Source organism: Excalfactoria chinensis, chromosome 18 (assembly GCF_039878825.1).
Source record: "Excalfactoria chinensis isolate bCotChi1 chromosome 18, bCotChi1.hap2, whole genome shotgun sequence".
Classification (NCBI taxonomy): Eukaryota; Metazoa; Chordata; class Aves; order Galliformes; family Phasianidae; genus Excalfactoria; species Excalfactoria chinensis.
The window spans coordinates 4622477-4649629 of NC_092842.1; the positions used below are offsets into that span (position 1 = coordinate 4622477).

General features: G+C 47.1%; 1 protein-coding gene across 6 annotated transcripts in view; it reads left to right on the top strand.

Moving 5' to 3' along the window:
• FUBP3 (far upstream element binding protein 3) overlaps nt 1-23438 on the top strand; it is a 36148-nt gene extending 12710 nt beyond the window's left edge. For 4 of the 6 annotated variants that reach the window (XM_072352741.1, XM_072352742.1, XM_072352743.1 and 1 more), the window contains 15 exons: nt 1086-1135; nt 2863-2934; nt 3753-3810; nt 6332-6494; nt 7362-7460; nt 9421-9525; nt 9911-10013; nt 10664-10764; nt 11997-12138; nt 16069-16229; nt 16775-16848; nt 17286-17362; nt 20872-20943; nt 21426-21553; nt 21956-23438. In XM_072352741.1, coding sequence (XP_072208842.1) covers nt 1086-1135; nt 2863-2934; nt 3753-3810; nt 6332-6494; nt 7362-7460; nt 9421-9525; nt 9911-10013; nt 10664-10764; nt 11997-12138; nt 16069-16229; nt 16775-16848; nt 17286-17362; nt 20872-20943; nt 21426-21553; nt 21956-21964 — 1414 coding nt within the window. In that variant the 3' untranslated portion in view covers nt 21965-23438. The remainder of the gene's footprint in view (nt 1-1085; nt 1136-2862; nt 2935-3752; nt 3811-6331; nt 6495-7361; nt 7461-9420; nt 9526-9910; nt 10014-10663; nt 10765-11996; nt 12139-16068; nt 16230-16774; nt 16849-17285; nt 17363-20871; nt 20944-21425; nt 21554-21955) is intronic. The other 2 variants (XM_072352745.1, XM_072352746.1) reach the window with 1 other exon arrangement.
• Nucleotides 23439-27153: the final 3715 nt, after the last annotated feature.

Genomic DNA, 27153 nt, shown 5'->3' on the forward strand with positions numbered 1-27153 from the left:
GTTAGGAGGAAAGAAGAGTTGAAGTAAAACTTGGATTTGATTCCTGTAGCTCTGTAGGACCGAGCAGAATGAATTTTCTCCTTTTCCTTCTCCTGCCCAGTGGGGAAGAAAAGGATGGGAAAAAAAAACAAGGGCAAACTGGCACTTCGACAGAGTTTAAAACTGTTTAACAAGCAGGTAGATTTATTTATATATATAAATATACAGTTTTGTTAATGTAATATGACCTGGGCTGACTCCTTTCATTGTCAAAGATGGTTTGGGGAGACCAAAGCAAATGAGAGTTGTTGCGCAGCATCTCTTAGCATCTAATACAAAAGTAGATTTCTCAGTAGGGCTGCATAGAAACCATGGGCAGCGTTGTCTGCTCTGCTGCTGCCTGCCCCCCTGTCCATACAGAGTTTGCAAGTTCTGTATTGTTGTTTTATGTGAGATAGAATTGACCAACAAAAGCCCCACAAGGAACTTCCTCTGTGCTTCACTGTAGTCAGGTCTTAGGAAATTGCTTTGAGCGCTATGTGTTTAGGCACAGATAGGCTGCAAAAGTCCAAAGAGCAGCAGATAGGAAATCTTGAGATGGTAAGGATGGTCAGAGACAGCTGTTGTAAATTCCAAAGGAAAGAACTGTAAGGACAGGCAGGCAAGAAAAAAAATCTGAATATCAGAAGGGGCGTTCAGATTGGCATTGGTTAGTGTCTCCTGGCAAGAGCATATCAGAAAGTAGCAGGCAGAGGCTACAACTTAGGAGGTATAAGTCTAAACATTGAAGGAGCTTTGCTGTTTTTCTCTTAAATCTGTCTGGAGCACGGATGACAAAAAGGTTCTTCCACTGGTGATAAAAGACAGTAGGGTAGAAACATTCAGTGTAGGAGAAATGAGGTGTGTTGTCTCTGCAGCCAGGGCATAAAGCAGGGCCTGAAGGTCTCTTCCAAAACAAACAGTTTTAATTGTGATGCAGTATTTCCTTCTGTGTGTGCAGAAGCCTTATTCTGTGCCTTGTTTCCACAGCACGTCTTCTGTCATCTTCTAAACTGTTCATTGTAATGACTATTCGATTTTTTTTTTTTCCCCTCCTTTCCTTTCAGGGCTGTAATAACAGAAGATTTCAAAGTGCCTGATAAAATGGTTGGATTTAGTAAGTACCTTGCATGCTTTTGGTATGGTTCTTCTGTGCGGGAATGCTGCATGTTCTGCTAGGATAAGATATGATCACAAGTGTTTGTGCTTGCTAGCTTTGGGTGAGCCTTGTCTGATGCTCTCTTTGTGAGGACCACATCATCTGCATTTAAAATCCATGTGCAAATGGCATGGAAAAGCTTGGTGTCGCAGTAATGAGAACAAGTCTTCATAGTATAGGCTACCAAGAACTCTAGTTGTTCTGTTCCTTAAACATGCTATATAAATATATCAAAAGCGAATTCATTTCCTCTCATTGAAACATTTTACTTTTGAGTATGCAAAGCTGTGGGAGGTGAGGGAGGAAAGCAATATTTAAATGTTAAAACAAGACTTGACTCAAGGCAAGATAAGCAGAATTTTAAATCTTCCATGCCTTTGCTGCAGGGTAACACAGCCAGTATGCATTGCTCAGCTGAGGTTTTTTCCCTAGACTTCTGTTCTTGGTGCTGTTCTCTTCTAAGCTTTATTTTAATTCCACTCTTCCTTTTGATGTTCATTACTCTTTCCTTCAGTGGCACCCATCCTCCTGCTGTTGTGACTGTAGAGACTGCATTTACCCTTCTACTGTTACATCTCTGTGCATCTCTCCCAATTTGATATACAGAGAGTAAAAAAGAAAATAACAGCCCAAGATAATTACCCCTTAGGGTGGTGTGAAGCCTCTTCCCAAATGTACGCTGTAAAACTGTAACTCTGGAATTCCTGAGAAGGAAATCTGTCCTCACACCAACCCTTTTGATTTATCCATCCTGGTACCGCATGTATGGAGGAAGGGAGGTCAGAAGGGTTCTATAACTGGATGAGATGGGAGCCTGCATATTGGTGCATCATCCGTGTATTAAATACAGTCCTGGTTCAGCAGCAGCCAGGTGCAAGAGAGGGGATCTGATTCATAGAAACATAGAATGGCTTAGGTTGGAAGGGACCTCAAGGGTCATTAAGTTCCAACCATCTGCCGCAGGCAAGGCCACCAACCTCCACATTTAATACTGGACCAGGCTGCCCAGGGCCCCATCCAACCTGGCCTTGAACACCTCCAGGGAGGGCTGGGAGGTTCTCCTGCCAGAGCACCTTGAGCCAGGCATACCTGTTTGACTTGACAGTTCTGCTCTTTTGCAGTCTGCAAAGGATATAAGTAGTGATAGGTGCTCACTGTCTCTCCTCAGTGTGTCTGTTTGTGAAACAGCTGTTTCCTGACCCTAAATGTTAAAGGAGATGGGTATTTGTTTTCAATGAAGGTTTGATAGAGCGTTTTGGTGTGTAGCTTTGAGTGCAGACCGGAGCAATAGCATGTCTTTTGAAAAAAGGTAGTAAAAGATGAATTTTAAAGATAAAAAAGCAAAAGCCTTGTAGCTTTTTTAGGTTCTCAAAGAACTGATTTATTTCTTTGGGCTGAAATACACCTAAGTGACTCTCCTAGCAGTGCTCAGACTTCTGCCTTCTTTCTTACATACTGTGCATCTCCATTGCAGTGCAAGACAGGGTTGGTTTTTTGTTGGTTTCCTTTTTGCTTGTTTTGTTTCAGTTTGGTTTTTGATGTTATCATACTGTGGATGCCTCTTCTACAGTCCTGTAGTCAAACTGTACCTTTATAGAGAGCTGCAACAGAGTGAAAGTGGGGAAGTTGCTGTGCAGTTTTTCAGGATAAGCAGCATGTGCTGATGCTTGTTGAACTCATTTCAGTAATCGGCAGGGGAGGTGAGCAGATCTCACGGATTCAGATCGAGTCTGGCTGCAAAATTCAGATTGCTCCAGGTAAGATCCTCTTTTATGGTGGGTGAGCAGGTTTTAGTATTGGAGAATGTCGTGTCCGTTGTTTCAGGTGCCTTGCATCGTTTGTGAATGGTTTTAATTCATTATGTACTAGGCTGACGTGTTGGGAGGGCCGCTGTAGGACTGGCCTCCCTGAGAAAGCAGGTTTGTCAGGTGGTTTATGGAACTGAATAGTTAGGGAACTATCTTTAACCAACAGATGGGTACAGTACAAATGGACAATCCACGTTTTTAAAGCAGAAATTGTTTCTGCTTAGTTTTCTCCTGGCAGTACCATTTAGCTCAGCTCATGCAATTTATCTCTGATTAATCTGCTTTTCTCCAGCTCCTGGCAGAAAACATTTCTGGAGAGTGGCAGCACTTCTTCATACAATTTACCTTGCATTGAAAAAATGCGAGTGTGCCATTTGCTTTGCTAGTGCCGCAGCCTGTTTGCTTTGGGGAAGGCTGTACTACAAGTGCTGAGCAGGACATTGCTGATGAATGTAATCTAGGTTCTAAGCCTCCCTTTAATTGGTGGGGAAAGCTTTAAAATAATACAGATATGCAGCAAATTGTTTAAAATATATTGGCCCTGAATGTCTCCTGCTCCATGCGCAGAGGGGAGTGTTTTCATTAGTACTTGACAGTTACTGAAACTGCTGCTATTTCTTAGTTCTGAATATTAATATAGGATGTTTTTTAGCTTCAAAGCTGTGCAAAGAGTCAGTGCTTTTCTGCCTGCCTGGCTACTGAAGGCAGTTTGGGTGCTAAGTGTTGGGAAATATCTGATCCCTGTTGTCTTCTTCTTTCCTTTGTAGACAGTGGTGGGATGCCTGAGAGGCCCTGTGTGCTCACCGGGACGCCAGAGAGCATTGAGTGAGTTCTGATTTTATTCTTCTCCTTTTTTCCTTCTCTCTTCTCCCTAATGCTGTGCTCTGTCAGTGGTGCTACTTGGTTAGCCACACCAGCAAATGTTGGCCTAGAGAAACTTGAGGGTCCTGGAACACAGAGCCTCTTGGTCTGATGCTTTGAACTGTGCACCTCAAAGGCTTTTTTCCAGTTTCAGTTTGAACCCTCTACAGAATTGTCCATGGAATTCCCCTCCGCAGGGCAAGGTTGCTCCTAGGGCACCTAGAATGCAGTTTTCAAACTGCAGCTTTCCAGAAATATTTAGATAAGCTGTTAAAGGGCACTTGTCTTTCCCCCTTCGCTTCCCTCCTATTGAGCTGACATCCTTGCAGCTGAAGAAGGTCTGCATGAGGCCTCCAAAGCCTGTCGGTGCCACTCCAGAGTTACCTGGAGGTGTTGGTGTTGCTGCAGAGCAGCACGAGGCCCATGGGTGTGCTTGCCTCTGCACTGCTGCCAAAGAGAAGCAAAGGACTGAACCAGAAATTCTTGAATTCTGATCCCTGCATGGTACAGACACATGGCTAGCCAGCAGGGCTTTCTACTCTTTAGGCCTATAGAAACTTTAGGGACAGTGTTTCCTCCCTCCCCCTTCCCAGGAGCTGAGTTTGAGACTCTCACAAACCAGTTGAGGACCTTCTGCTGGAACTGGATCCAGGATCCTCAGGCTTACAGGAACACACTTAACATATGGAGCTGCTCTTTCTCTCCCCAGCCTTTGGGTAGGTGGGTTTTTTAAAATCCATCTGGAAATCTTTGAGTTGCATTTGATAGTGAAAATACATGGGCACAAAGACTGTCTCTCTAAAGAGAAGACAACCATCATTCTTCCATTCCTAAGAGATCTAAGGGTACTTAATGCTTCTTATGCTACCGTAATGATGCAAGTGGTGAGCAAGAATAAATACAGTTGGTAAGCTCACGTTACAGGGCAGGCGATGTATTCTTGCTGATGCTGAAGTGTTTTTTCTCCTTCTGCTAAAGGATATTTCAGAACAAGAACAAAATATTAATAAACTGGGATGCCCCATGAAATGCGGATGGGGCAGAATGGGGGAGAGGTACAGTAAAGACCTCGTTATTCAGAAATATGCAGTTAAATGTCTTTAAATCGAAATAAAAGGAAAGGTGAAAACATGCAATTTTTGAAGCAGAACAAAGTGTTAAGGCTGTGGAACTAGGTGAAATTTTGTTTGCTTCTGTGCTGAAATTGTCGTCAAGTTAGTTGTTTGGACTTCTTCAGGTTCAGGTTACTCAGGGAAAATTACCTGAAGCGAGAAGACACTTCTAAAACATGAGATATCTCGATTGGTTTTGTGTGGGGAGCATTTCCTTTAGTTATATCTGGAGGCAAACTAATAGAGCTACTTTCCCAGTGACCCCTTCTCGTCTGATATGCATGGTGTAAATGAATGTTGTAATCTCTGTTGTCACACTTTATGCAAAATGTCAAGGTAAATGAATAAAACCTTCTGAATCTTTCAGAGCATTTGAATCAGGCTTCCAGAAATTCCACCTTTTGCCTTGTTTTGTGAGAGGGCAGCACTCCGATCTTTGTGCAGCCTCAGATCACTATCCCTTGAGCTGTCTTGCCTGCTTGCAATGGATGGTTTCATACCATTTCTTCAAGTTTTTAGTGTGAAGACTGTCCCTGTGTGGTGCCTGATGTGCCTGGGTATAAAGTGGGGAAGACTCTGCTTTAGATTGAGCAGGGAACCGGTGGCTTTCTTCTACCTGTTAGAGAGGTGTTGTTGAAAAAGGACAAGAAAAGGGTGTGTTGATAATAGCAGTCCTTGTGATGAAGGGAAGATGTCAACTACTTCTGACGTGCTAAAAATGCTTTGAGAAGGTATCTTTGCTTTCTCGTGTCTGCCTCTTTTCATGGGGAGTAGAAGAACCCAATCTTCCACTGGTTGCTGCTACAGTGTCCTTGCCTTGCTTCCTGGTGTAGCTTTAGCACCTGCTGCTTGGGGCAGAGGCTGTTAGAGCAGTGTTCTGGTGCTGCTGGTAAGGGCGAGCAGAGAAGAGCAAGGCATTGTCAGCGAGTGTTCAGAGTGGTTCAGCAGTGTGCTGTGCTAGTATTGAAGTGCCATCTGTTTTGTCTTGATCAGGGAGAACAGAGCTCGAGTTTGTTTTTTACCAAATATTGCATATACACGGGGGAAATAAGTTTAGAGGAGTTCAGGATGTAGAACATCTTCATTCAAATTGTGCACCCCAAATGTAACAGCTCCTTAACTTCCAAAGATGTTGGAGCATGCTGCTGCTCTTCCTTCTCTCTTCCCCTTACAAAAAATCAAGCTGCTTATAAGTAATCACAATAGGGGAAATTGGATGCTGCCCTCCCCCCCCCAGAAATAAAGTTGTGCTAACTGGTTTCCTTCATCTTTTCACTTCTCTCCCCGATTGCTTCACATTCCAATGGTTCCAAGTCTCTTGGTCACACGGAACAATGTTGTCTAATGGTTGTTTCCCTCGATTCTTTTCCAAGACAAGCAAAACGGCTACTGGGGCAGATTGTAGATCGCTGTCGGAACGGACCTGGTTTTCACAACGATGTTGATGGCAACAGTACGATTCAGGAGATTTTGATCCCGGCATCCAAAGTGGGTCTAGTCATCGGCAAAGGAGGTGAAACAATAAAACAGTTGCAGGTGCGCAAGATGCATTTACTTTAGGGCTCTCTTCCCTACTACAGCTTCTCTAGATCAACAAGAGCGTGCTGAAATGGAGAGCCTATAAATGCTTTAACCTTCTACAGCAGGGACTACTCTTCTGCCTTCGGAAAGCTGGACCCAACCTTGTGTTGCAAACAAAATCAGTTTAGCCCCAGCTACACATGCAGAGGAATTTTCACAGAACTGTGAAAAAAAAACTCATGTGCTTTAGATAACATTTGGCGCGTGCTGTTCAGGATGGGATCCCTGTAGACAAGAAAAGTCTATCTCTAGTCTGCTGCTGCAATAGTTTTTAATGCCAGCCATGCTGTTGTAGAGTGCTCCGCTTCTCCTTTGTTGTTGATCTGTGATAAAGCTGGCATTTGTCTTCCTTTTTTTCCTCATCCCACCCTTTCTAATTAAGTGTTTTGTTATGTATAAACCCATGTTCCTAGAAATTCTTTATGCTGACATCCTATACAAGTTTTTAAAGGATAGAGGGTTCCAGAAAGGAACCTAGGTCAAAAATGCAGGTTTTTTGTTGCCCTCTGTCATCCAGTAGTTTTAAGGCTGATCACGTAACAGCTACAGATTTTGGAAAGGGCTTGAGAAATCAGTTGCCAAGGTAGAGGAGTTCTATTTTTGCAAGAGATTAAGCCATTTAAGATCGTCAGGAGTAGCACACTTTCTGGCAGTCCTTTACACTCTAGGACTGTTACTGAATTTGTGCTCTAAGTACTTGTGAAGAGCTACGGTAGTGTTCTGCAAAGCTGCTAACGTCACCTACCTAATGTCTAGTAACCAAAAGTAGTCCCTGGTTTTAGGGACTCTGCTTTAGCAAAGTGCTCTGTGCTTTTTCTTCAGGAGCGAACAGGTGTGAAAATGATTATGATCCAAGATGGTCCCATGCCTACCGGAGCAGACAAACCTCTCCGTATTACTGGAGATGCATTTAAAGTACAGGTATGTAAAAAAAAAAAAAAAAAATGTAAGCAGTTGCCCCAGAGTGTTGGGGGGAAGTTGAAACATATCTGTGAACATCTAATGGACTGGAATCCTGTATAAATCCATCATAAAGGCTACGATCCCTGCTCGTTTTGTTTGTTCGGTGAAGTTAAGGTTTGAGTAGAGCGAGTCAGAACAAAGGACTAGCAAGTATTGGCTTGTCTACAGTATGACCTGGGGGTTCTCACCCCATGTAGATATTAGACCTGGGTAGAAGAGCTAAGAAAGAAGGTTTGGAGAAGGCAGAGTTGAAAAACTTTCTAGTCCTGAGGCACAAATCATAGCTACGTGTTACTTAAGCAGTTGGATTCACAGTGACCAACTTAAGCAGACATCTGAGGAAGTTTTGTGGAAGGCTCAATATCTCAGACAGCCAACTGACGCAGGTCATTAAAAGTAGAAAAAAGAAATATGTAAAAACTACAACTCCTGAAACCAAGGGGTTTACTTAATGCTGATGTGTCATTCTCCTTGTGTCAGGGTTCTGCAGATACGGTCGTGCTGCGGTTTCATAACAAAAACCCACGATCATCCGGAGGCTGGAAGACTGCAGCATGATAGGAGCTCTTGATTTAAAGTTTAGGTGTGGCGTGTTCCACTTCCCAGCAAGCGCCTTTCATACCTTGCTAAATGCTTAAATCTAGCTTAGCATTCCTGTCTCTAATAAAAATAGTTCTGTTTCATTGGATCTTCCTAATCATAAACAGCTATAACGACTGATGTTGGTCAGGTGTGTTTGGGTCGCACTTTTCAAGCCACTTGTTAGTTAAATCTGAAAGCCCAGTTTGAGTTAATTTCCAACAATTCTTATACTTATTGCAAAGGCATAAACATGTAGAAAGTTTAATGAGATTCTTGCTGCTTTTAGCCGAGTCATACTGTGAGTGGTGATGCTTTCCAGATGGTTCCTTCTGCCTCGCAACATTTGTTGTCGCATCTTCTGTGCCATAAATCATGGCAAGCGATTGTGAAGGCTTCATAAACTGGAAGATCTTTTGAGGCACTTAAAGTTCAGCACACTTAGAAGGCACTGAAGAAGCTCATTGAGTCCTTGATTTTGGGGGGAATCTCTGCATGCAGCAAAGTGCAGAGTTCTTAACGATCTCGTATTGCCAGGAAAGGTCTCCGTTGCCCTTATTTCTGTCTTAGCATCTCTGAAACGTCTTGAGTTGTCCCCTTCTGTAATAAATGCCACGGGGACCTGGAAAATACATAAGAACAGGAAAGGAGGCAGATTTATTTACCACTGTCCCTCGAACTTTCAAATAGAACCCGAACATCTAAACCTGGACAAGAAATATATAGAAACAGTGGTATAGGTTTTGACAGGCAGTCTTTTTTTTAACGGTGACTTACTGCTGGCTTATTTCCAAGGTATGCTTTTACTAGCTGGGCATATCTGCAAGTTTGTGAAAGGCCTGGAGAGCTGCGAGTAGGTAGGAAGAACATTCATTTTCTCCAAAAAATAGTAAATAAAAGCCTTGCTGGATTGCTGCAGACTTGAGTGTAACTTGGAGCGTCAGTAAGCTCGCCGCTGCTCACCTGCCTTCGTGTACGTGCTCTCTGTCTCTTAGCGGATATGCTGACTACTGTGCTGCCAGAGCATCTGCTGTACTGTTGGTTTCAGCTCTGTCCAGTAGGAGAGGATCTTCCTTCAATTAAATAATAATAATTTATTTTTTTTTTAAGTGAGGGAAAAGTGATTGTTTTAAAAGCAAAAGCTCCCTTTTGAAAGACTGGAGTATGCGATTGCACATGAAAAACTGCAGCCTCGCACACCTGGCAGACTTTGACATCTTCCACATCTGACAAAAGCAGATCTCCTCTGACAGTGGTAAATCAGCCACTATCGAGGCCCTAACGCCCAGATGGCAAGCAGAGTATTTATAAGCTAACTGTAACTTCTTTCCCCATGTAGCAAGCAAGGGAAATGGTACTGGAGATCATCCGAGAGAAAGATCAGGCAGACTTCCGAGGCGTACGCAATGATTTCAGTTCTAGAATGGGAGGAGGCAGCATAGAGGTATGTTTTCTTCACAAGTACTCTGCTAACCTCCCCGTGGGACGGGCAGTGGGTGGAAGTCCTCGAGTTTCATGTGTAACCTGTAAGCTTTATTTTTTTTTTTTTTTAAATGCATTGTTTTCTGTTGCCAGAAAAGTGAGTCTGGCTGCAAAGGGGAGTTCTCATGGACTCCCAGATGGCACTTTGCTAATTGCCTTTTGAAGCTGCATTCTTGTAGCGCAGAGTTCATTTAGTGGGGAAGGAATTTGTGGCCACATGTTTGGTTTTTTTTCTTACGGAATATCTTTGTGTAGCCTGGAGCTGCTTAACGTGGCCCATCTCCTTGTTTAATCAGAGTAACTCAGTTTAGTTCTGAGCTTTCATACTGCTTTGCCTTTCCCATCAGGTCTCTGTGCCCAGGTTTGCTGTTGGAATTGTGATAGGAAGAAATGGAGAAATGATCAAAAAGATTCAGAATGATGCTGGAGTTAGGATTCAATTTAAACCAGGTTTGTGTGAGGATGGAGAGCCATTACTTTCTGACCAGTGTTCCAGTTTGGGATCGCTGCAGTGGTTCTACTCTGAGGTTACAGCAGCTAGGCTTTCCTCATTTAAGGGTGCATTGTCTCTTTCTGAAAGCTGTTTAAGGACCTACTTCTTCCTCATGCACTCTCTGTTTTTCAGCAAGTAAGATTATGTATGTCTTACTTACAGACATTAGATGTCACAACAGTAATGATGTCTTGACTGGTAACTGTATGGACAAACAAAGTAACACTTCTGTTTCCTGTTACGGAGTTCTCCTTCAGGACATGAAAGCCTTTGGGGATCAGGAGTTGACTAATTCTAAGTAACTTTCTCTGGGTCCTTGGCTGTCTGATCACCTATCAAAGCTGCCTTTGTCCTCTTAAAATTATATCGATCTCTCTCGTGACTTTTTGACATTTGAAAGTGTTGTCTTTTAAATGCTGTCCCCTTTGCAATGAGATTTTGTCTCCTTTCAGTATGTGGAAGCGTGGCTGAAGGTGGAGGGGAGAGAGAGTTTGGGCTAGATGTGTTACATGAAAGTGCTGCTAGCAGTGTGGTGCTAGAAGGAAGCTTTTGTTGGTGAGTGGATATTTGCTTCTTTTAATTTAGTCTTTGCCACTTCTCTTCACAGATGATGGGATTAGTCCTGAAAGAGTCGCACAGGTCATGGGGCTTCCCGATAGGTGTCAACATGCAGCACACATCATCAGCGAGCTTATTCTTACAGCACAGGTGGGTTCTGGAAGCTCCTGGGGGGAAAATGCTCATATGAATGTCCATGCAAGCAGCTGTGTGGATAAAGAACATCAGTGTTAAATTCTTCTTCTCTTAGGCCATGCATGCTGCTGCCGAGGAGAGAGCTGCTGGGTTTGATATTGTTTTGTTTTTAAAATGTGACCAGGGCTGATTGAGCTATGAGAGGGTATCCTGTTTTGAGGCAGTATCAAGAGGCTTTGTTGTAGTTCTACGTTAAGCTGTTTTTCAGAGCTACTTAAAAACAGTGACCTCATGGACCGTAGTCCAGCATTACAATGAGACAGAGGCTGGAGGCTCTACTCAGAAGGACTGAATAGCACTCTGGGCAGCAGAGCATTCGCAATGCTCACAGCACCTCCTTTACCACCTCTCCAATCTCTGGTCCTTGGGTCTTGTGGCTGTGGGAGGCAAGGGAAGGCAAAAACTTTCGCATATGCAGTTACTGTGTTTTCTTAGACACAAACATACTGCATTGCCCTGGAGCAAGAAGAGTGGAGATGAGTGAAATAGTAAGGCGAGCTCATGTGGAGGAGGTTGCAAATTCCCTTTTTATCAGGAGGTAAATAGATTAAGACTACTTATCAGGTCCGGAATGAACTGATTTCTCCATTAAGGTTAGGTCTCGATTTCTCTTCTTGCCTTGAGATTTGGTTTGAATACTTACTTATGTAAGGTTTTTGAGATGCCCTGGTAGCCTTTGGCTTCCTATAGCCTTTACTTCTGGAGAAATTAGTTATCCAAACCAGGTATGTCCTTTAAGTGTCTTTGAACTTAAAAGCTTCCTTTGGAATTTCTGGAAACTGTGCATTTCAGCTGAGTAGTTCCTGAAGTTCTTTAAAGAGTGACACTTGAAAGAGTTTGGATGCTAACTTGTGCATATGTCGGTGCCAAGATCTATTATTGGTTGTTCTAAGCAAAGCCCCCATCACTGAATAAAAGCAGCTGATGCATGTTTATAGGTTTATTTCGGCAGATACAAAGGCAAAAATATTTTTATCTTCCTGAGTCAGGAAGGCAGCCATAACCCACGTCACTGGCATTTAAATTGCTCCTAAGTCTTGAACGTGGAAGTCCAAGAATATCTTAATTCAGTGCCATTGATTACAGTGCAGTTTAACTTACCTTGCTTTATTTTGTTTCTAATGTATATTGAGGCAGACAATAACAACAAAATAAAAAACACTGACAGAAATTCTTTGCCTTCCAAGGAACGAGATGGCTTTGGAAGTTTGGCCGTAGCCCGGGGAAGAGGTCGTGGCCGCGGGGACTGGAGTGTTGGAGCACCTGGGGGCATGCAGGAAATAACCTACACGGTGCCAGCTGACAAGTGCGGTCTCGTTATAGGCAAAGGTAGGTCTGGTGACACTAAATACTCAAGCTTCCAATTTTGTAGTCTTGGGATGGTCACGTTCTTGCTGCCTGGCAGTTTTCTATGAGTGCAGGTATTTAGTGGCCAGTGAATGCAGCACAGGGGTAAGCTGGGTGTGCTCTTCGTTGTTTACCTTGTGGTGTTCTCAATCATCATTGTACTCTCCAGGCCCTTGTTCACAATGTGCAAGAGAGGCTCTTCATGTGAAGCTGTCAGACAAGCCTGTTACAACAAGCAGCTGGCTGAGAAAAGGCAGTTTCATTTGCAGATCCTTTTTTAAGGAACACATTTAAAAGGCAGTTTGTCTTGCTGAATTTCTGTAAGTGCTGTGTGGTAAAATGGAAGATGTGGTAGTGACTGTAGCTGCTTCCAGCCACGAACCTGAGTTGTGTGATGAGTAAAGCAAAGGAGCAGGTTTGTCTGTGTCTCAGCTGACATCTGGGACTGGCACAGAACAGCCTGGTGCTCTGCCCGATGTGCACCTCATCTTGCTCAGACAAGTGTATTTTGCTGCCTAAGCCACTGAATCACTCCATGCAAAGCACACAGGCAAGGCACCTGGCCTTCCTCTAAAGAATCTGCATGCTGCAAAGTCACTCAAAACCAGAGCATCTGCAGCAGTTGTTTTGTAGAGCATCAGGGAATGCCAGTAAGGAAATCAGAGCCAGGAGTAGCTCTGTTGCTCTGAATTGTTGCAGTGCTTTTGAGTTAAAACACTGACATATCAACAGAATTGTATTTAATTTTTTCTATCTGCTTATTTCAGGGAGAATGACATATGCCTAAACCAGCATTTAAGTAATCACAGTTGGCTTTTAGTGTCAGCGGAGGTGAGATGCATAGAATAGGAGCAGATTAGCTGCCACGGTATAGGAGGCAAAGGCGTGAGGGCATTGTGCCCTGTTTCAGTGGCACTTAGTTCCTTTCCATCCTGTTGGGCAGGAGTGAGCTTGCAATGAAACATGTTGTAGCCTTTTCCCTTACCACACAGCCCTGTTGCACCTCACTTGTTCCCTTTCTGGCCCCAGTGGCACCCTTGAATGCTGCCTGATTGGATGACTAGGGGCACAAGTACGCAATGCAGGCACGTTAGGTATATTTCAGATGTTTTTCTTTGCTATAAACCTGTTCACAATCCTGAAAACTTTTTCAGTATGACTCTCCCCACTATGCAGATATTGCAGAGTGATTGCACTTTATCTCAGTGAATAGTCCAGCTGGGCAAAGATCAAGCAAAGCAAATTTTAAGCCCACAAGTGAGAGCTATATATATGGAAAAATCAAATTATAATGAAACTTTATTGCTGTATCCATTAGTCATCCTTAATAAAGGAACAGAAAAGGTCACTTGTTGTTCAGCAGTGCACTGAAGTGGAGCATTTGTGACTACAGAGAGCACTGTGCTGAAAAGATAAATGCAGGTAGTGGAGTTAGATGTCCTAGCATTCAAGTGCGAGGCCTGGCACGAGCTCGCTGTGGGGGTGAAGGGTGGCTTTTTACCTTTGTTTCCACAACAGCAAAACAAGGATTCTTACCCAGCCAGATCAGAAGCTTTCTGGAGTGACTAATTACTAGTTGTATAGTGATTTGAATGCTTGTAGCTTTGTAATACCACCTTGCAATCGGTGCTCTTACAGTGCCTGTGCTCTTAAATACTGTTGCAGCATTCATTTTTCTGTCAAGTGAGTGATGGCTGTAGCATTGCCTTTTTTTGGGGTCTGGATGGGGATGGATGCTCTGCAATCTCCATTTGTTGAAGCAAGATATTGTTGTCTGATTCTTGTTGATTCTTCTCCCACTGTCTGTGGGGCATTATAGGGGCGAGGGGATGTTAATTTGGGGGTTTAAACAGCCACCAATTGCAAAACCTTTGCTCACCCCTATTTTAGTTTCTCAGCAGATTCTAGCTGGTACTGTGTCTGTTTGGCTGTTAGCCCTCTGTACAATTCAGCCAGGTTCTGTGGGCACACATAGCTTTGCCTCTGAGGTCAGCACCTGAGCAGAGGTTACCTTGGGATGCAGAGTATCAGATGTAGCCAGGTAACTGCTGCCTTGCTTGGAGCTCTGTGTAATCACTCCAGAATCAGGGAGAAGATGGGGCAGTTTGCTGTAGCTCGGTCTCTGCAGTGTGTGTGACAGAAGATCCAGGGCCCTTTTCCCATGCGTATTGCTTCTTTGCTTGGCAGTCGGAGTCTTTATGAGCTGATAAGGAGTTCCTGGCTCCCTGGAAATCCTGTATGTAGCTTTTTCCTCTAGAGGGTGGGTAGGTGCAGCTTTTCTTCTGTGAAAGACTCGAGGAAGGGTGGAGACGAGCACCATACACATGTCAAGTGCTTTCTCTGTTTGGTGGTGCATGGAAACAAACCGCAGCCTCTCTGGGCCCCCGCTGGATTTCCATGATAAATACAGCAATATTGACAGATAACGTGGCTGGCCTGGCTCTTGTCAGCTCTGCCTTTTAGCAGGTTTGATTAATTGCTTTACAATTTCACGTCCAGCTGGGGGGCCACTCTTGGATCACTTCTGCCCCCCATCAGGTAGAAGAATGGAGTGGGGCTGCTGAATGCGGCTGCAGACAGCCACCATGTGCCGAGCGGTCGCTGCTTTATGGGAGCAGATGAACTCCTTGCAGCCCTTGCAGCATCGTGTTGGCTGTGTCACTTTGTTTGTACGCTGCTGCAAATTAGGAAAGCTTGGATGGACGGGGACATGCATGTAGCAGAGTGCAGGGTGAGGAAAAGAAGGGCACCGAGTCCTGCACAGGAGGTGGGAGCCTGCAGTCTGCCACCAAACCTGGAGAACAAACTTGCAGGATCCTTCTGTATGGCCAAGGAGGGAGCTGATGAAACAGCCCCACAGCAACCAGCTTGGTGCTGAATGCTGAGCAGAGAAATAATGTGAAATCTATGTCCTCCTTGTTTCCAGTCTGATGGGAACACTTTGGATTTCAGTTCACTGTTGGAAGGAAAAACAGTGTGCAGTGTGAGCAGCAAGCTGTGCTTGTCCCTCTATCCTGAGTAAGAAAGCTGTCCCACTCAAGTGTGTTTGGGTGCCACTCTACTGTGTTTTTATTAAGAAGACGAAGTAACTGCTGAGTCAGATTTTGCCTTAATGTATAAAAACAAGGGCGTGAGAGCTCGATATGGATCTGCATCTGACAAAAGCATAAAATGAAACGTCTTGGATTTGTGGCTCGATCTTGTGCCTTTCTCATTCTTGTCTGAAAGCGAGTGGCTTTGCTTTGGCTACACAGTACAATCCCTGTTGTCTGCCCAGCGATGTGACATGACTACCTTTTGTTAAATGCATCTTCTAAAATTCATTTAGAAAGAGTTAATTGCCCTTTGGCAACTTTTCCTCCTCCCTTCCCCAGAAAGGCTTTAAAATGTTAAAAAGGTCACGAGTCCATTACAATGAAACGAACAAGTGTCTGCAACATCCACAGTTTGTTTTTGAAGTTGTGCTGGATGTATAGAGATGGAAATGTGAGCAAAATGGAGGAGATTTTTAGAGACTCCTTTTAATTAAAGGCGAACAAAAAGCTCCGGTTACTTCCCTTTCCTTCCTGCTTTTACTGTGTGTACTTCAGGCTGGCGATTTTGGTTTGTGATTTGAAAGTTGTAAAGCCCTTTCCTTCCATTACCCTTTAATTTCTCCAGTTGAATGGAGCTGGTCTGTAAGTTGTGTGAGCTTCCAAAAGAAGAATCGAACCATTGTAGTGTTGGCTGAAGCTTTTGTTAAGCAAATTTCATTAAGAGACTGGGACCTAGCAGGTCTTCAGGAAAACAGGCAGTGTTGGCTGAGCTGTACCATCCTGCTCCAAGCACTGCAGTGCTCTGCTGTATCTAGATGGTTATGCTCTTATGGAAAGAGATGCTGAATATCCTCTGTCTGGATTTTCTTTTCTTCAGGTGGTGAGAACATCAAGAGCATAAATCAACAGTCAGGAGCCCACGTGGAGCTCCAGAGAAACCCACCTCCAAACACAGACCCCGGTGTACGAATATTCACAATCAGAGGAGTTCCCCAGCAAATTGAACTTGCGAGACATCTCATAGATGAGAAAGTTGGTGTAAGTTCCATCTCTGTTGATTTTGATCTGTCTCTTTCGGAAGTGTTTCCACCAGTAGGTACGTGTAGGCCTAGACTTAACGGGGTGGCACAGTGTGCACTCTTAACGTTATTTAGCTTCAAAACCATTTGCCTGTTAGCAGCCATCTTGAGCTTTGGCCCTTGAGCATCCTTTGGAATAATTTTTGCTGTGGACCCAGGAGGATCTGACTGCTGACATAATCAAGTGTAGTGTGCAGCTATAATAAGGCATGAGAAGGCTGCCAAGTGGGATTTTGGAGGGAAGACTATAGCGTTACTGTGTGAAAATGACATAATCTTGGCATCGTAACCTTAAAAGTAACACTGAGCTCCTTGCTCCAGTAAATCCAGGATGATGTTTATCTTCTGCTTAATGCAGTGCTGTGCTATTGAAGCTTAATAATGTCAGGCTAGAAAACTACTGAAGGGGGAAACTTGGGTAAAAGGAAGTAAGAAAAAATATTGAAGTGGAGAATAGTAGAACTGTGTAGAGCTGCCATTAAGTATCTCTGGATTCCATGACAGGGTACCAGCATGGGTGGACCTGGAGGATTTGGTCAGAGTCCGTTCAACCAAGCACCCACTACACCTCATCAAAAGTAAGCTTCTGTATCTTGTCACAGATGGGTGGTAGGGAATGACTGGGGGAGGTGTGGTGGGCCTTGGGGGGGTGGTGTGCAAATGCAGCCTTTTAAAGAGGGAGCTGAAACCTTTAAGACTGACTACAGGAGGGATTTCAGCTATGAAATTGCAAACAGGGTAGGGATTTCTGTCTCCAGTGCAGTGAGAGCACAGAGAGAAGCTGGAGCCTCATTTGCTGGGGTGCTGTTCAGTACCACGTGTCCTTGACTTCACAAACAGACAATTACCATGCAGTGTGCAGTTGCACCCACGTGTTTCTTTCTGTTCCATGTTCACCTGTTTGCTCAGCAGTCGCTGACTAGAAGTAATAATTTTGTTTCTTTGGCTGATTTCCTGCGTATCTCCTGTTAAGTATTTTGTTGTCTGCTTCAGCATGCCTTTTTATCCTCTGCAGTGGTCCTCAGGCGTTCATGACGCAGGGTTGGGGCAGTACCTACCAGACGTGGCAGCAGCCTGGACAGCAAGTCCCAAGTAAGTGTTTAGGGCCTGGGTGTGAGAAAGGCTGGTGTTGTCTTTGCCACTGGATGCAGATTGAACCATGAGACCACTCATTTGAGCTGGTGTTAGAGCTTGGAATAAGCCAAAGTCCAACATAACCTGTAATGCTTTCTGTGCACTGCTTGTTTCTGCTCCCTTTGTGTACAAAACCTACTTGGTAACATGTCTGCCTTAAGCTTTCTCTTGTGAGGATTCTGCAGACAAGCACTTGCTATCCCCTGTCAGTGTCTCCCTGACAGGCACACTGTGTCTGGTGGTGAGCCCTCCCATCTCTGCATTTTAACTCATCAGTTCTTGATTATCTTTTTTTCTACATATTCTTTATGAGCTCTTCTCTCTTTCCCACACTGACAGAAGTCTGGGAAATAGATGCAGAAAATGGAGAAGATAAGTGTGGCTCCTATCCTGCTTCATTCACGCTGGCTGTAGTAGTGTCCTCATTGCCTTTTGGGAGCTGATAACTGCTTGGCTTCCGCAGCACTAAAAGCATGGAATATGACCAGCCAGATATTAGCATTAAGGGAAAACTGACAGTGCACAAATATCTGCAGTAATGAGTTCAGAAGCTGAACCCAGATCACTTCTGCTACTGGTCTTAATGCTTTGGGCTACAGGCACGGTGAATCAAACTGGCTGTTGTTCTTCAGGGCTCCAAGTGTCTGCTTTCTCACAAAACTGTTCGAAATCCATCAGGTTGAAATGAGAGGTTCCCCCATTTCAGAGTAACTGAAGTAGTGGTGATGTTGGTAATGGCGTTATCCTGTCTTCAACAACCTGAACGATGCTTTGAGCAGATTGCTGGTCTACTTGTTAATCTCAAAGCTCATGTGACGGACTGAGATGCCTTTCAGTGCTCTGACTGGCTCAGCGACGAAGTAGGTGGTTAAGTTCAGTTTAAATTCCCTCTCTTTGAGGTGCCTGAGATGGAAGGATAATTGGCGTAATGATGCCAGCAGCTGCATTTGTGATTCCCTGTGACGCAGATCACGTTTAATGTAAATGAAATTGTGCATAACTGAAAGCTGGAAGTCCTCAACACTGTGTTTTTGACACTGTGCACTCCTGGAAACCCTGCATGGGTCTGGGGGCTTTGTGTTAAACACTGAGAACGTGTATTTGGAAGAGGGCTTCCTATGCTCTTCTGTAGAGCTTTAGAGACGGGCAGCAGCGGTTGTGCTTCTAGGATAGTCGGGCTTGGGAAGAATCTTTCTTTGTACAGGAATGGAATAGCACGATGCTGAAAAGGGAGAATTTTCCCACTAGTTTGTCTTAGAGGAAAAATCACCATTCACATCCTTTCTTCTGCTCTCCCAAAAGCACTGAACCTTCCTGAGGTGCAGAGCAGGGAGATGTGCAGCGGGGAAAGCTCTACAAAACCATCCCAGACTTTCAGCTTCACGTAAAACCTTTGAATAGATGCTGATGAAACTTGCTTTTCCAGTTGCCTTCAGAGATGCCTTTAGAAACTCACCTTACAAATCTGTCTTCTTCCTTGCCTCCCTCAGGTGTCCTCCCGCCCTCCCCATCAGACACTGGGGAAATAATCTCCCTATGTGTAGTGTGTGTGAGCTGTATCTTGTGCTCATAGCCCTTGGTCTTGGAGCTTAGTGGTGTCAGCAGTCCAGACTCCTTGAATTTCTCAGTACCAGCAGTGTGGCTTGTCCCACTGGTAGCTGCTTTGCAATGGATTTGTGAGGTTTCTGGTGGCTCCAGTGATCGTTCCCCTGCATGGGATTAGTACCACAAAGATGTGATCTGGGGAGAAAATATGTAATTTCTGCTGTTGAATGTGATGGAAAATATCAGTGGGTGTCAGTTCAGTAGGTTCATGTCTGCTTAGGGTCCTCTGTACTGCTGTTTGTAGGCAGGCACACCGAAGGCAGTCTTGGTATGAAGAGAGGACAGATGAGAGAAGGCTGCGCTTTAAACAGAGCTGGCTGCTTTCTTTTCCTGCTGCAGATTGCTATGGTCCCCTGTCATGCCATGTGGAGTTCACCAAGGCACGAGAGAATTATAATAAGAAACCGGGCAAATACCTGGTTTTACACTGTTATAATTTGAGAACAGTCTGATGAAGGGGCCCTGCTCTGTGGCTCTGCTTCCCCCAGCAGAGCCGTCCCTTGACTTCCCAGGGACAGATCCCAGAGTGCCCTCCTTGTGGGAGGAGGGGCAGCCCCCACCCCTACACATGTATTCAGATTTTAATTACTTCCCCCATCTTAAATAAATTAACTGGCCAGAGAAACGTTTTGCCGTGAAATGCATTTAGCTGCGTGTCCTTTCAGCCCGCTGCGGACTGTAATTCTCCGAGAAGAAAAGGCATTGAAGGAGGTCCTTTGTTGGCATTAGCAGGTGGACAGTTGAGGCAGCCTTGACCTCTGCCAGAAAAGGTCCTGACTTGTAGCGTTGGTCAAGTCTTTTAACCTGCTTTTATGCCCCTGGACAGGACACTGCTGCCCTGTTCCCTCCACCCACTTCACACTCACTCACAGTGCATTACGTTCCCCCTCTCCCCCCCACTTCAGAGCCCTCTGAGATGAAGCCGAGGCGCTCGGATGGGCTGTGAGAGCTCCTGTGTGTGCGTGCTGTCCTTGCCTGCTGTGTGTGCAGCAGCTTGTGCTTTCACCACACCTGCCTTCCTCTGCAGTTTTCTGATTGCTGTATTTTCTGTCCAGGGTTGGTTGGTTGGTTTTGTTTGCTGCATGTCTGGATGAGGCTCTTTGCTCTAACCGCAGCCTCTGCAGCCAGCAGGTTGGACTCTCCCTTGCAACGACACTTAGACACACTGGCTTCAGTACATCTTAGGGTTTGAAAGAGGGAGATTAGCGCTAGGTGCAGGCGGGCTTTGGGCTCTGTGGTCTGTCCCTATGACTCTTAGTGCAGTGCAGGAGCCCAGAGCCAGCCCTGCAGAGCTGTTCAGAGGGCTTATGGGTGCTGCTGCATGGGGTGGTGCTGGGGCTGGCCACATTGTGTGGGTAGGCATTGCCACCAGGACTCCTTAGGATGTGTTCTGCTGTGAGAGCAGGGGGTGCAGACTGCAGGTGACTGCAGGCATGGTTGTATCCATGGCAGCTCTGTGGCTGGAGGTTGAGGTGATAGGGCTCTGCTGTCAGGGTTTGAACCCTGGGTCCCTGTACTCAGTGTGAGCAGGCTGACAGCCTTGGGTGGTTGATGTGCAGGCCCAGCAGCTCCCAGACAGCACGCTTGGCCTCGAGCAAGTCCTGACACAGTGGAGGGGAGGGGTGGAGTTTGGCTTTGTGCCCTTCAGCAGCACTCAGGTGAGACAGAGTCAGGAAGTCGAGCCTTTCCTTGGCGTTCCCCAAATGGAGGATGCCCAACTCTATAGAAATGTGGAAGCTGAAGCTCGGAGTTTGGGCAGCTGAGGTGGAGCTGGGGCCTGTCTAGTGGAGAGGTAGATGTCACTAGCTGGAAACTGTCACCTGTTCCATATTGACATGCCCCTTATTGTCATCTTTGCACAGGCCAACAGAGCCAGCAGCAGAACAGCCATCCCGATTACAGCAAAGCATGGGAGGAATATTACAAAAAACAGAGTGAGTGAAACAGGGTTGTTGGAGATTAAGGAAACTCTTGTTACAGAGTTCACTCTAATCCGATGACTTGCGTCTCCATCCCCTGCCATCATTAGCTTCCAGTCCTCTGCAATTCCCTCTGGTCCCTCCAGTTGGTGATGGTGCATGGTAGTTGTTCCACTGGAAGCTGTCGTGGTGCCTGCTGCTGGGCCTCAGGAGGGCTGCTCCTGCTGAGCTTCAGTGCACAGCAGAGCCCGTGTCCGTGCTGGAAAAGCATTGCGTACAGCGAGAATCGATGCTGGCAAAACAAAACCCAGCAAGTTGAAGCTGGGTTGTCTAAAAGGTAGGAGTGCTCCGCACACAGGTGTGTGGACAGTCGTGGCCCTGCCTTCCTCCGCTCCGTTAAGAGGCGTGTGGTGCCAGCTTCTGGATTTGCATTTGGCAGCCTGGGCTTCGTCCTACCGAGCACCTCATCTCTCCCTTTTTCCTTCTCTTTTCTCCAGGTCATGCTGCCAGCGCTGCTTCTCAGGCAAGCTCCCAGCCGGACTACACGATGGCCTGGGCAGAGTATTACAGACAGCAGGCTGCCTACTATGGGCAGACATTAGGGCAGGCGCAGGCCCACAGCCAGGTGCGTATTCACCCTCTGCTGTTCCCCTGGGTGTGCTGGCCTTGTCCGCGTGTGGGGAGAGCTTTGGAGTCACGCAGTGAAGCACGGGGATGTTTTGTGGCTGAAGAAGTCAGAAGTTGCTCAGTGCTACCGTTGTATTATCTCAGCATCAGACTGACATCCCTGTGCAGGATGGGTCTGTGGGGAGAACTGGGAGGTTGTTGGTTTACTTTCCTTAGGGGCTTTGCTCATGCTCCACAAGCTGAGCTGCTGGGGCTGCTGGAAGAGCACAACAAGCAGCGATGGAAAGGAGCTCAGCTGTCACGGGGGGGTGGGATGCAGCCCAGCACAGTGTGGTCAGTGCCAGGGGGCTGGTTGGTGCTGGGGGTGTTGGGTGACGTCCTGCTGTCCCTCTGTCCACAGGAGCAGTAGAACAACGTCCTCACGGCCATCGTCGCGATTCGGTTTCTCCCTCGGAATCATTGCAGAAGCAAAAAAAAAACCTTTTTTTGTAACAGAGGTTTCTAGATTTGCAACGTTTTGATGAAGACTTTTTTTCTGTTGGTTTGTGAAACACTATAGCTGTAGGATAATCCGTACTGAACTTTTCTAAGAATCAGGAGCAATTAGTAACGTACTAAACTGACGGACATGCTGGTAATTTTTGTGTCTAAATTTATATGAAACAGCAAAAAAACAAACAACCCATAAAAACACACACATAACAAACCCCCTCCGGGATCCCCTTTGGATGGAGCTGGGGGAGCTGCAGCTCCAGCCCGTGCACATTGGAGCTGTGACATTTCAACGTGCGGCCGCTGCTCTCCACGTGGGGTTGGCTGGGTGGGATTTTTTTTCCTTCCTTTCTTTCTTCTTTTCTTTCTCCCCCCCCTTCCCCTTTTCCATTTCATTTCGGAACCTTTTCCTATTGCAGCACAAAGAGTGGCTTTGGGTGTCTTAAGGAACGAATGTGGAACGAATCCTTAATTGAAGGTGGGGGGGGGGGGAAGGGGAAAGGAAAAAAAGAAAAAAGAAGAAAAAAAAAGGATTTTAAACAGTATTTAAATATTCTTAAATATGTAAATTCATTAAATGTTTTACTTCTCGTCTTCTCGCATCCTTGGTTTGTGCCGCATTGCTGTGCTGTAAGGAAGAGCGGTGCCGTGTATCCTAACAAGGACCTGAGGGCTGCGCTGCCCTTCTCTCACTGCTGGCCTCTCCCAAGGGCTCCGTAGGGAAACGGGTGGTTTTTTGGAGCCTTCTCCCCATCCCAGAGCTGAGACCTCCGAGCTCCTTTGGTAAAGAAAAAGAGTAAAGAAAAAACCCACCCCTTCCTGTAAGCTCAGACAAATACGGTTCCCGCTAATGCTGAGCTGGAGCCGCTCCCAGCAGCGCCTTGTAGCGGGCGCCGTGGAGGCCTGAAGCCCCATCAGAGGTAGGAGAAGTAGCTCGTTGGGTTTTGGTTTTTTTAAACTCCAAGGTGGTTTCGTTTTTATTTCGGCTTCTTTTTTATGTCGTCGTCGTCGTCGTCTTTCCTTTTAAGATATTGCCCTATATCTAATATTGTCAGGGTTTGCATAGAGAGAAAGAAACGAGTCTCGTCTTTAACCTCCGCACTGTAATGTCGATGTAATCAGAGAGATGCTATGATCCGCGCCGCCGGCCGTAGTGTTCCTTGTACAGATAACTGTATTTTTTAAAGGAAGAATGGAATCGAAGCTATTTTTTGCCTTTGGAGTTCCCTGCGGGACGTTCCCTTCTGCCATGTACCCCCACGTTGCCGTTCTCGGGTTCTATCCTTGTTTTTCCCCCCCCCCCCCCCCCTTTATGCTTTGAGATGTTTTAACTGTAAAGAAGCCGCCGCCGGGTAACGCTGAGCGTCGGGTTTAAAATGGAAAAGAGAAGTAAAAAGTAAAAAAAAAACCCACAAGAAAAGAAAAACCCAACCCCAAAACTGTTCTTATTTTATTTGTCCTTTGACTGACAGTTGCATTTTACACTCTATGTAATAAAACCTCCACAAGGGCAGCTTGTGGGTGAAGGATCCGCGTGTGCTGCGCTGTGCTGCGCTGTGCTGCGCTGTGCTGCGCTGTGCTGTGCTGCGCTGTGCTGCGCTGTGCTGTGCTGTGCTGTGCTGTGCTGTGCTGTGCTGTGCTGTGCTCTGTGCTGTGCTCTGTGCTGTGCTGTGCTGTGCTGTGCTGCGCTGCCTGGGGTGGGGATGGGAGCAACGAGCCCAGCTGCAGGGCTGAGAGCCGGAAGAAAAAGAGATCGGCCGAGTCTCTCAATGTACCTCCAGAGAATCGAGGGAGACAGTGAGCGATGGGATGGTAAAAGCCACTCGGATAGAGGGGAAAATAAGGGGGGGGGGGGGGAAAAAGGGCCGGAGGAGGGCGAGGGGCTGCTGATGGGAATTGGGAGCGGGCATTACCGAGAAGACTTCCTTCTAATTCATCTTCCAAGCTCTGTGCCAAAACAGCATTTGGCATGGTTCACAGGGAGCAATTGTGTGATAATGAACCCTAAGGTGTCCCTTAATTGAAGACTGAGTATTACAGATTGTGCCAATAGTCGTAAATGGCGCAGGATTGTGGGAGGATGCATTTTCTTAAATGTATCTGTAAGTACAGATCAGAGAGTCTCCCCAGTGAAATACCCATACTATAAATTATGGAAATATCTCTTTCTGATGCAACCTTTTATGGAGGGGGCGGGGCGGAGAAAGAAATAGTTTGCAGGGCTTGGAAATTTGGCCTGTCATTAAGATGGTGCCTGCAAAGCTGGGTTTTCAGCAGCAGTCTGCTGTCCTGGCAGCATCGAGTGCTCCAAATGTGCCCAACTGCAGCCGTTTGTTTTCCATTACCGCTGCGGCCATCGGACCTCTGCTCTGCTGAGAGCTGGAGCTGCTGGGAGCCCCATCGCTTCAAGAGGGCCCAGGGCTGTGTGTGATGATCCTGGGTGTGATGGGAGATCCTCAATGCAATGGGAGGACGCCAATCCAGATGTGATCGTGGCTCCCTGATGTGCCTGGACACCCTGGATGGGATGGAGGTCCCTCCCATGGCAGCACCTGCTGCTCTGTGGCCGAGATGAGCCCTGCCAGCCCAGGATGTGATGCCTCCATTGCTCCTCCAGGAGAGGAGCGGCCTCCTGCTCGGCTTTGCACAGCTGTGATCCCCCAGATAAAGTGCATTTAAGCACCAATAGGATTCTCATGGTGGGGTGGATGCTGGGCAGGTTTGCAGTCACGCAGGTGCTGCTCCATATTGGGCACCTTGGTGGGCATGGGGCTGTGTTGAGAGCAGAGGGCAGGCTGAAACACTTGCTTTAATTTTGCATGATTCGAGAACGAGCCGCAGCGTGGCCATCAGGAGCTGCACTGAGATGGTGATTGAAGCAGACAGCAGGCACGGAACTTTGTTTTTTGCCTGGGCATCGATGGGAGCAGCGCTGTGCCTGCAGGAAGGTGGGTTGGGAGCAGTGGCTGCTCCTGGCTTCGCTTTCCTGCACCCAGAGCCAATTTTCCCACTGCAACTCGAGGGCTGAGTGCCCCAAAGGCTCACGGTGAGGAGCAGGGGGCAGGTACTGTGACCTCGGTGCATCTTCCCACCCTTTCCCTTATCACTCGAGGAAATCCTATTTCAAGGCCGCTCGAACGCAGCCTCTGATCTCCGCTCTCCCTCTAATCCCGGCTGGCTGGGTGCAGGTGCTGCGGGGTGGGGATTAGCGGTGCCTTCCCTTTGTGTGAGCCATCACTCAGCACTCGGTGCCCAGAGCTGCTCCCAGTGCTGGGGCCACTAGACAGGGAATGTGAAGTTGGTCCTGCGGTGAGCAGCGGCCGTCACTCTGTTTTGCAAAGAACGGGGATGACAAAAGGCTTTGGGGCTGATGAGCTCTTGTTGCTGTTGTCACCCAGCCCTGCCTGCATCGTGTGGCCCCGCAGCCCAGCCCTGCTCACAGCCAATTGTGGGCACGTGGTGGTGGGAGGTGGGTGAGAGGGTGGTGAGATGCAGAACTTCATGATGGGATGAAGGAGGGATGGGGGGGGGGTGCAGGAGATGCTGATGGGGTGAAGGACGTGGTGGTGGGATGGAGAGGTGGTGGTGGGATGCATGACCAGCATTGCAATGCTGGTGAGACCACTGTGGTGTGCAGGAGAGACAGCAGTGGGACACGACTGCCCTGTCCTCAGCTCACAGCTGGAGGGGAGGACACGAGCAGGGGTCTCTCCACTTCTCCAGTCCCAAACCCTCTTTGCTTCTTCCTGTAACATCCATCCATGGGGAGCACCCCCAGCACCCAGCCCTGGGAGAGGGACCATACACTCTCCCTGTTCTGGGGCAGCTCTGATGGGGTTGGCTGCAGGGTCCCACTCCCCAGCAGCCCCATGATGTGTCACAATCATCCCTCATCAGCACCTGGGCTGTGCTGAGCACTGGGACAGAGCTGGGAGCTCACAGATGGGCTCGTTCCTTCCCTGTTTGTTTTTGTGCACCACGACCTCACCAAAATAACCCAGGAGTTACTACTTAGGAGAAAAAAAACAAGACAAGAAATGAAGCAAGAGCAGAAAGGAGGCACTCAGCACCTCCCTCCACAGCTCCGCTGCCTCCCACAGAGTGAAATGAAGGCCAATAATGCCCTGAACAACTTGGGGCAGTGCAATCAGCCCGGCTCTGGGTGCTGTGCTGGGGATCTCTGCACTCTGAGCCCCCACAGGACCCAACCAACACCAGCACTGCTGAGGGACACCCCAAACCCACTCAGGGGGGGAGGCTGAGTGTGGGCACGGTGAGGCTGCTCAGCTCCATCCTACAATGCAGCACTTTGGGGACGGCCACTTTGGAGGTCCCTATGGGGGCAGAGAGGTGGGGGACACACGTGGCTGCCCAGCACAAGGCATGCAACCCATAGACACCCCCACACACAGCCCCATCTCACAGCCACGGGGACATCACCAAGGGCTGCGTGTCCCCGTCCCCCTCCTGTCCTCATCTCCATCCCTGGGCGCTGTGGACACACAGGGAACATTTGGGTGCATTCCCATAACCAAGTGCTGCCAACTGCTGCCTTGCAGGGCCGCAGCCCCTCTCCAGAGCCGCTGTTTGCTTTGCAGCCCCCTTAGCCCCTATTGAGGCTTTTCAGCCCCGGCCCCTTCAGAGGTTTGAAGTAGGTAAAACCTGAGGAAGAGGCTATTTTCCTCCCTCCCTTTTGAGCCCTGCCTTGTGCCCAAAAGGCCCCCTTGTTTCACGCGTGCCAGTCACCTGGCTGGGCCCCCGGCCCCTTTCTCTCCCAGCCTCCCTTTTCTTTCTCCTTTCTCTCTTTTGACTTTTCCAGGAGCCCTCGCTCTCCAAACGAGCTTCAGATTGGATCCAGATTGAGGTCCTTTTGTCTTTCAAGGGTTGTACTAAGCTAATTAAATGTGATCCCAACAAATAAACGCCGATCTCCCCATTACATTCAGGCCTGCCTTTCAGGCAGCACCGGGCGGCCCCTCGCCCCCGCCCGCTGCGCGCAGGGTCCCCCTCATTGAGTCCCGGCCATTGAAAGCACTGCCAGGATTTCTTTTGTGCCGGGGGTCTCCGAGCCCTTTTTCCATCAGAAAAGACCCCCAAACAGCAGCT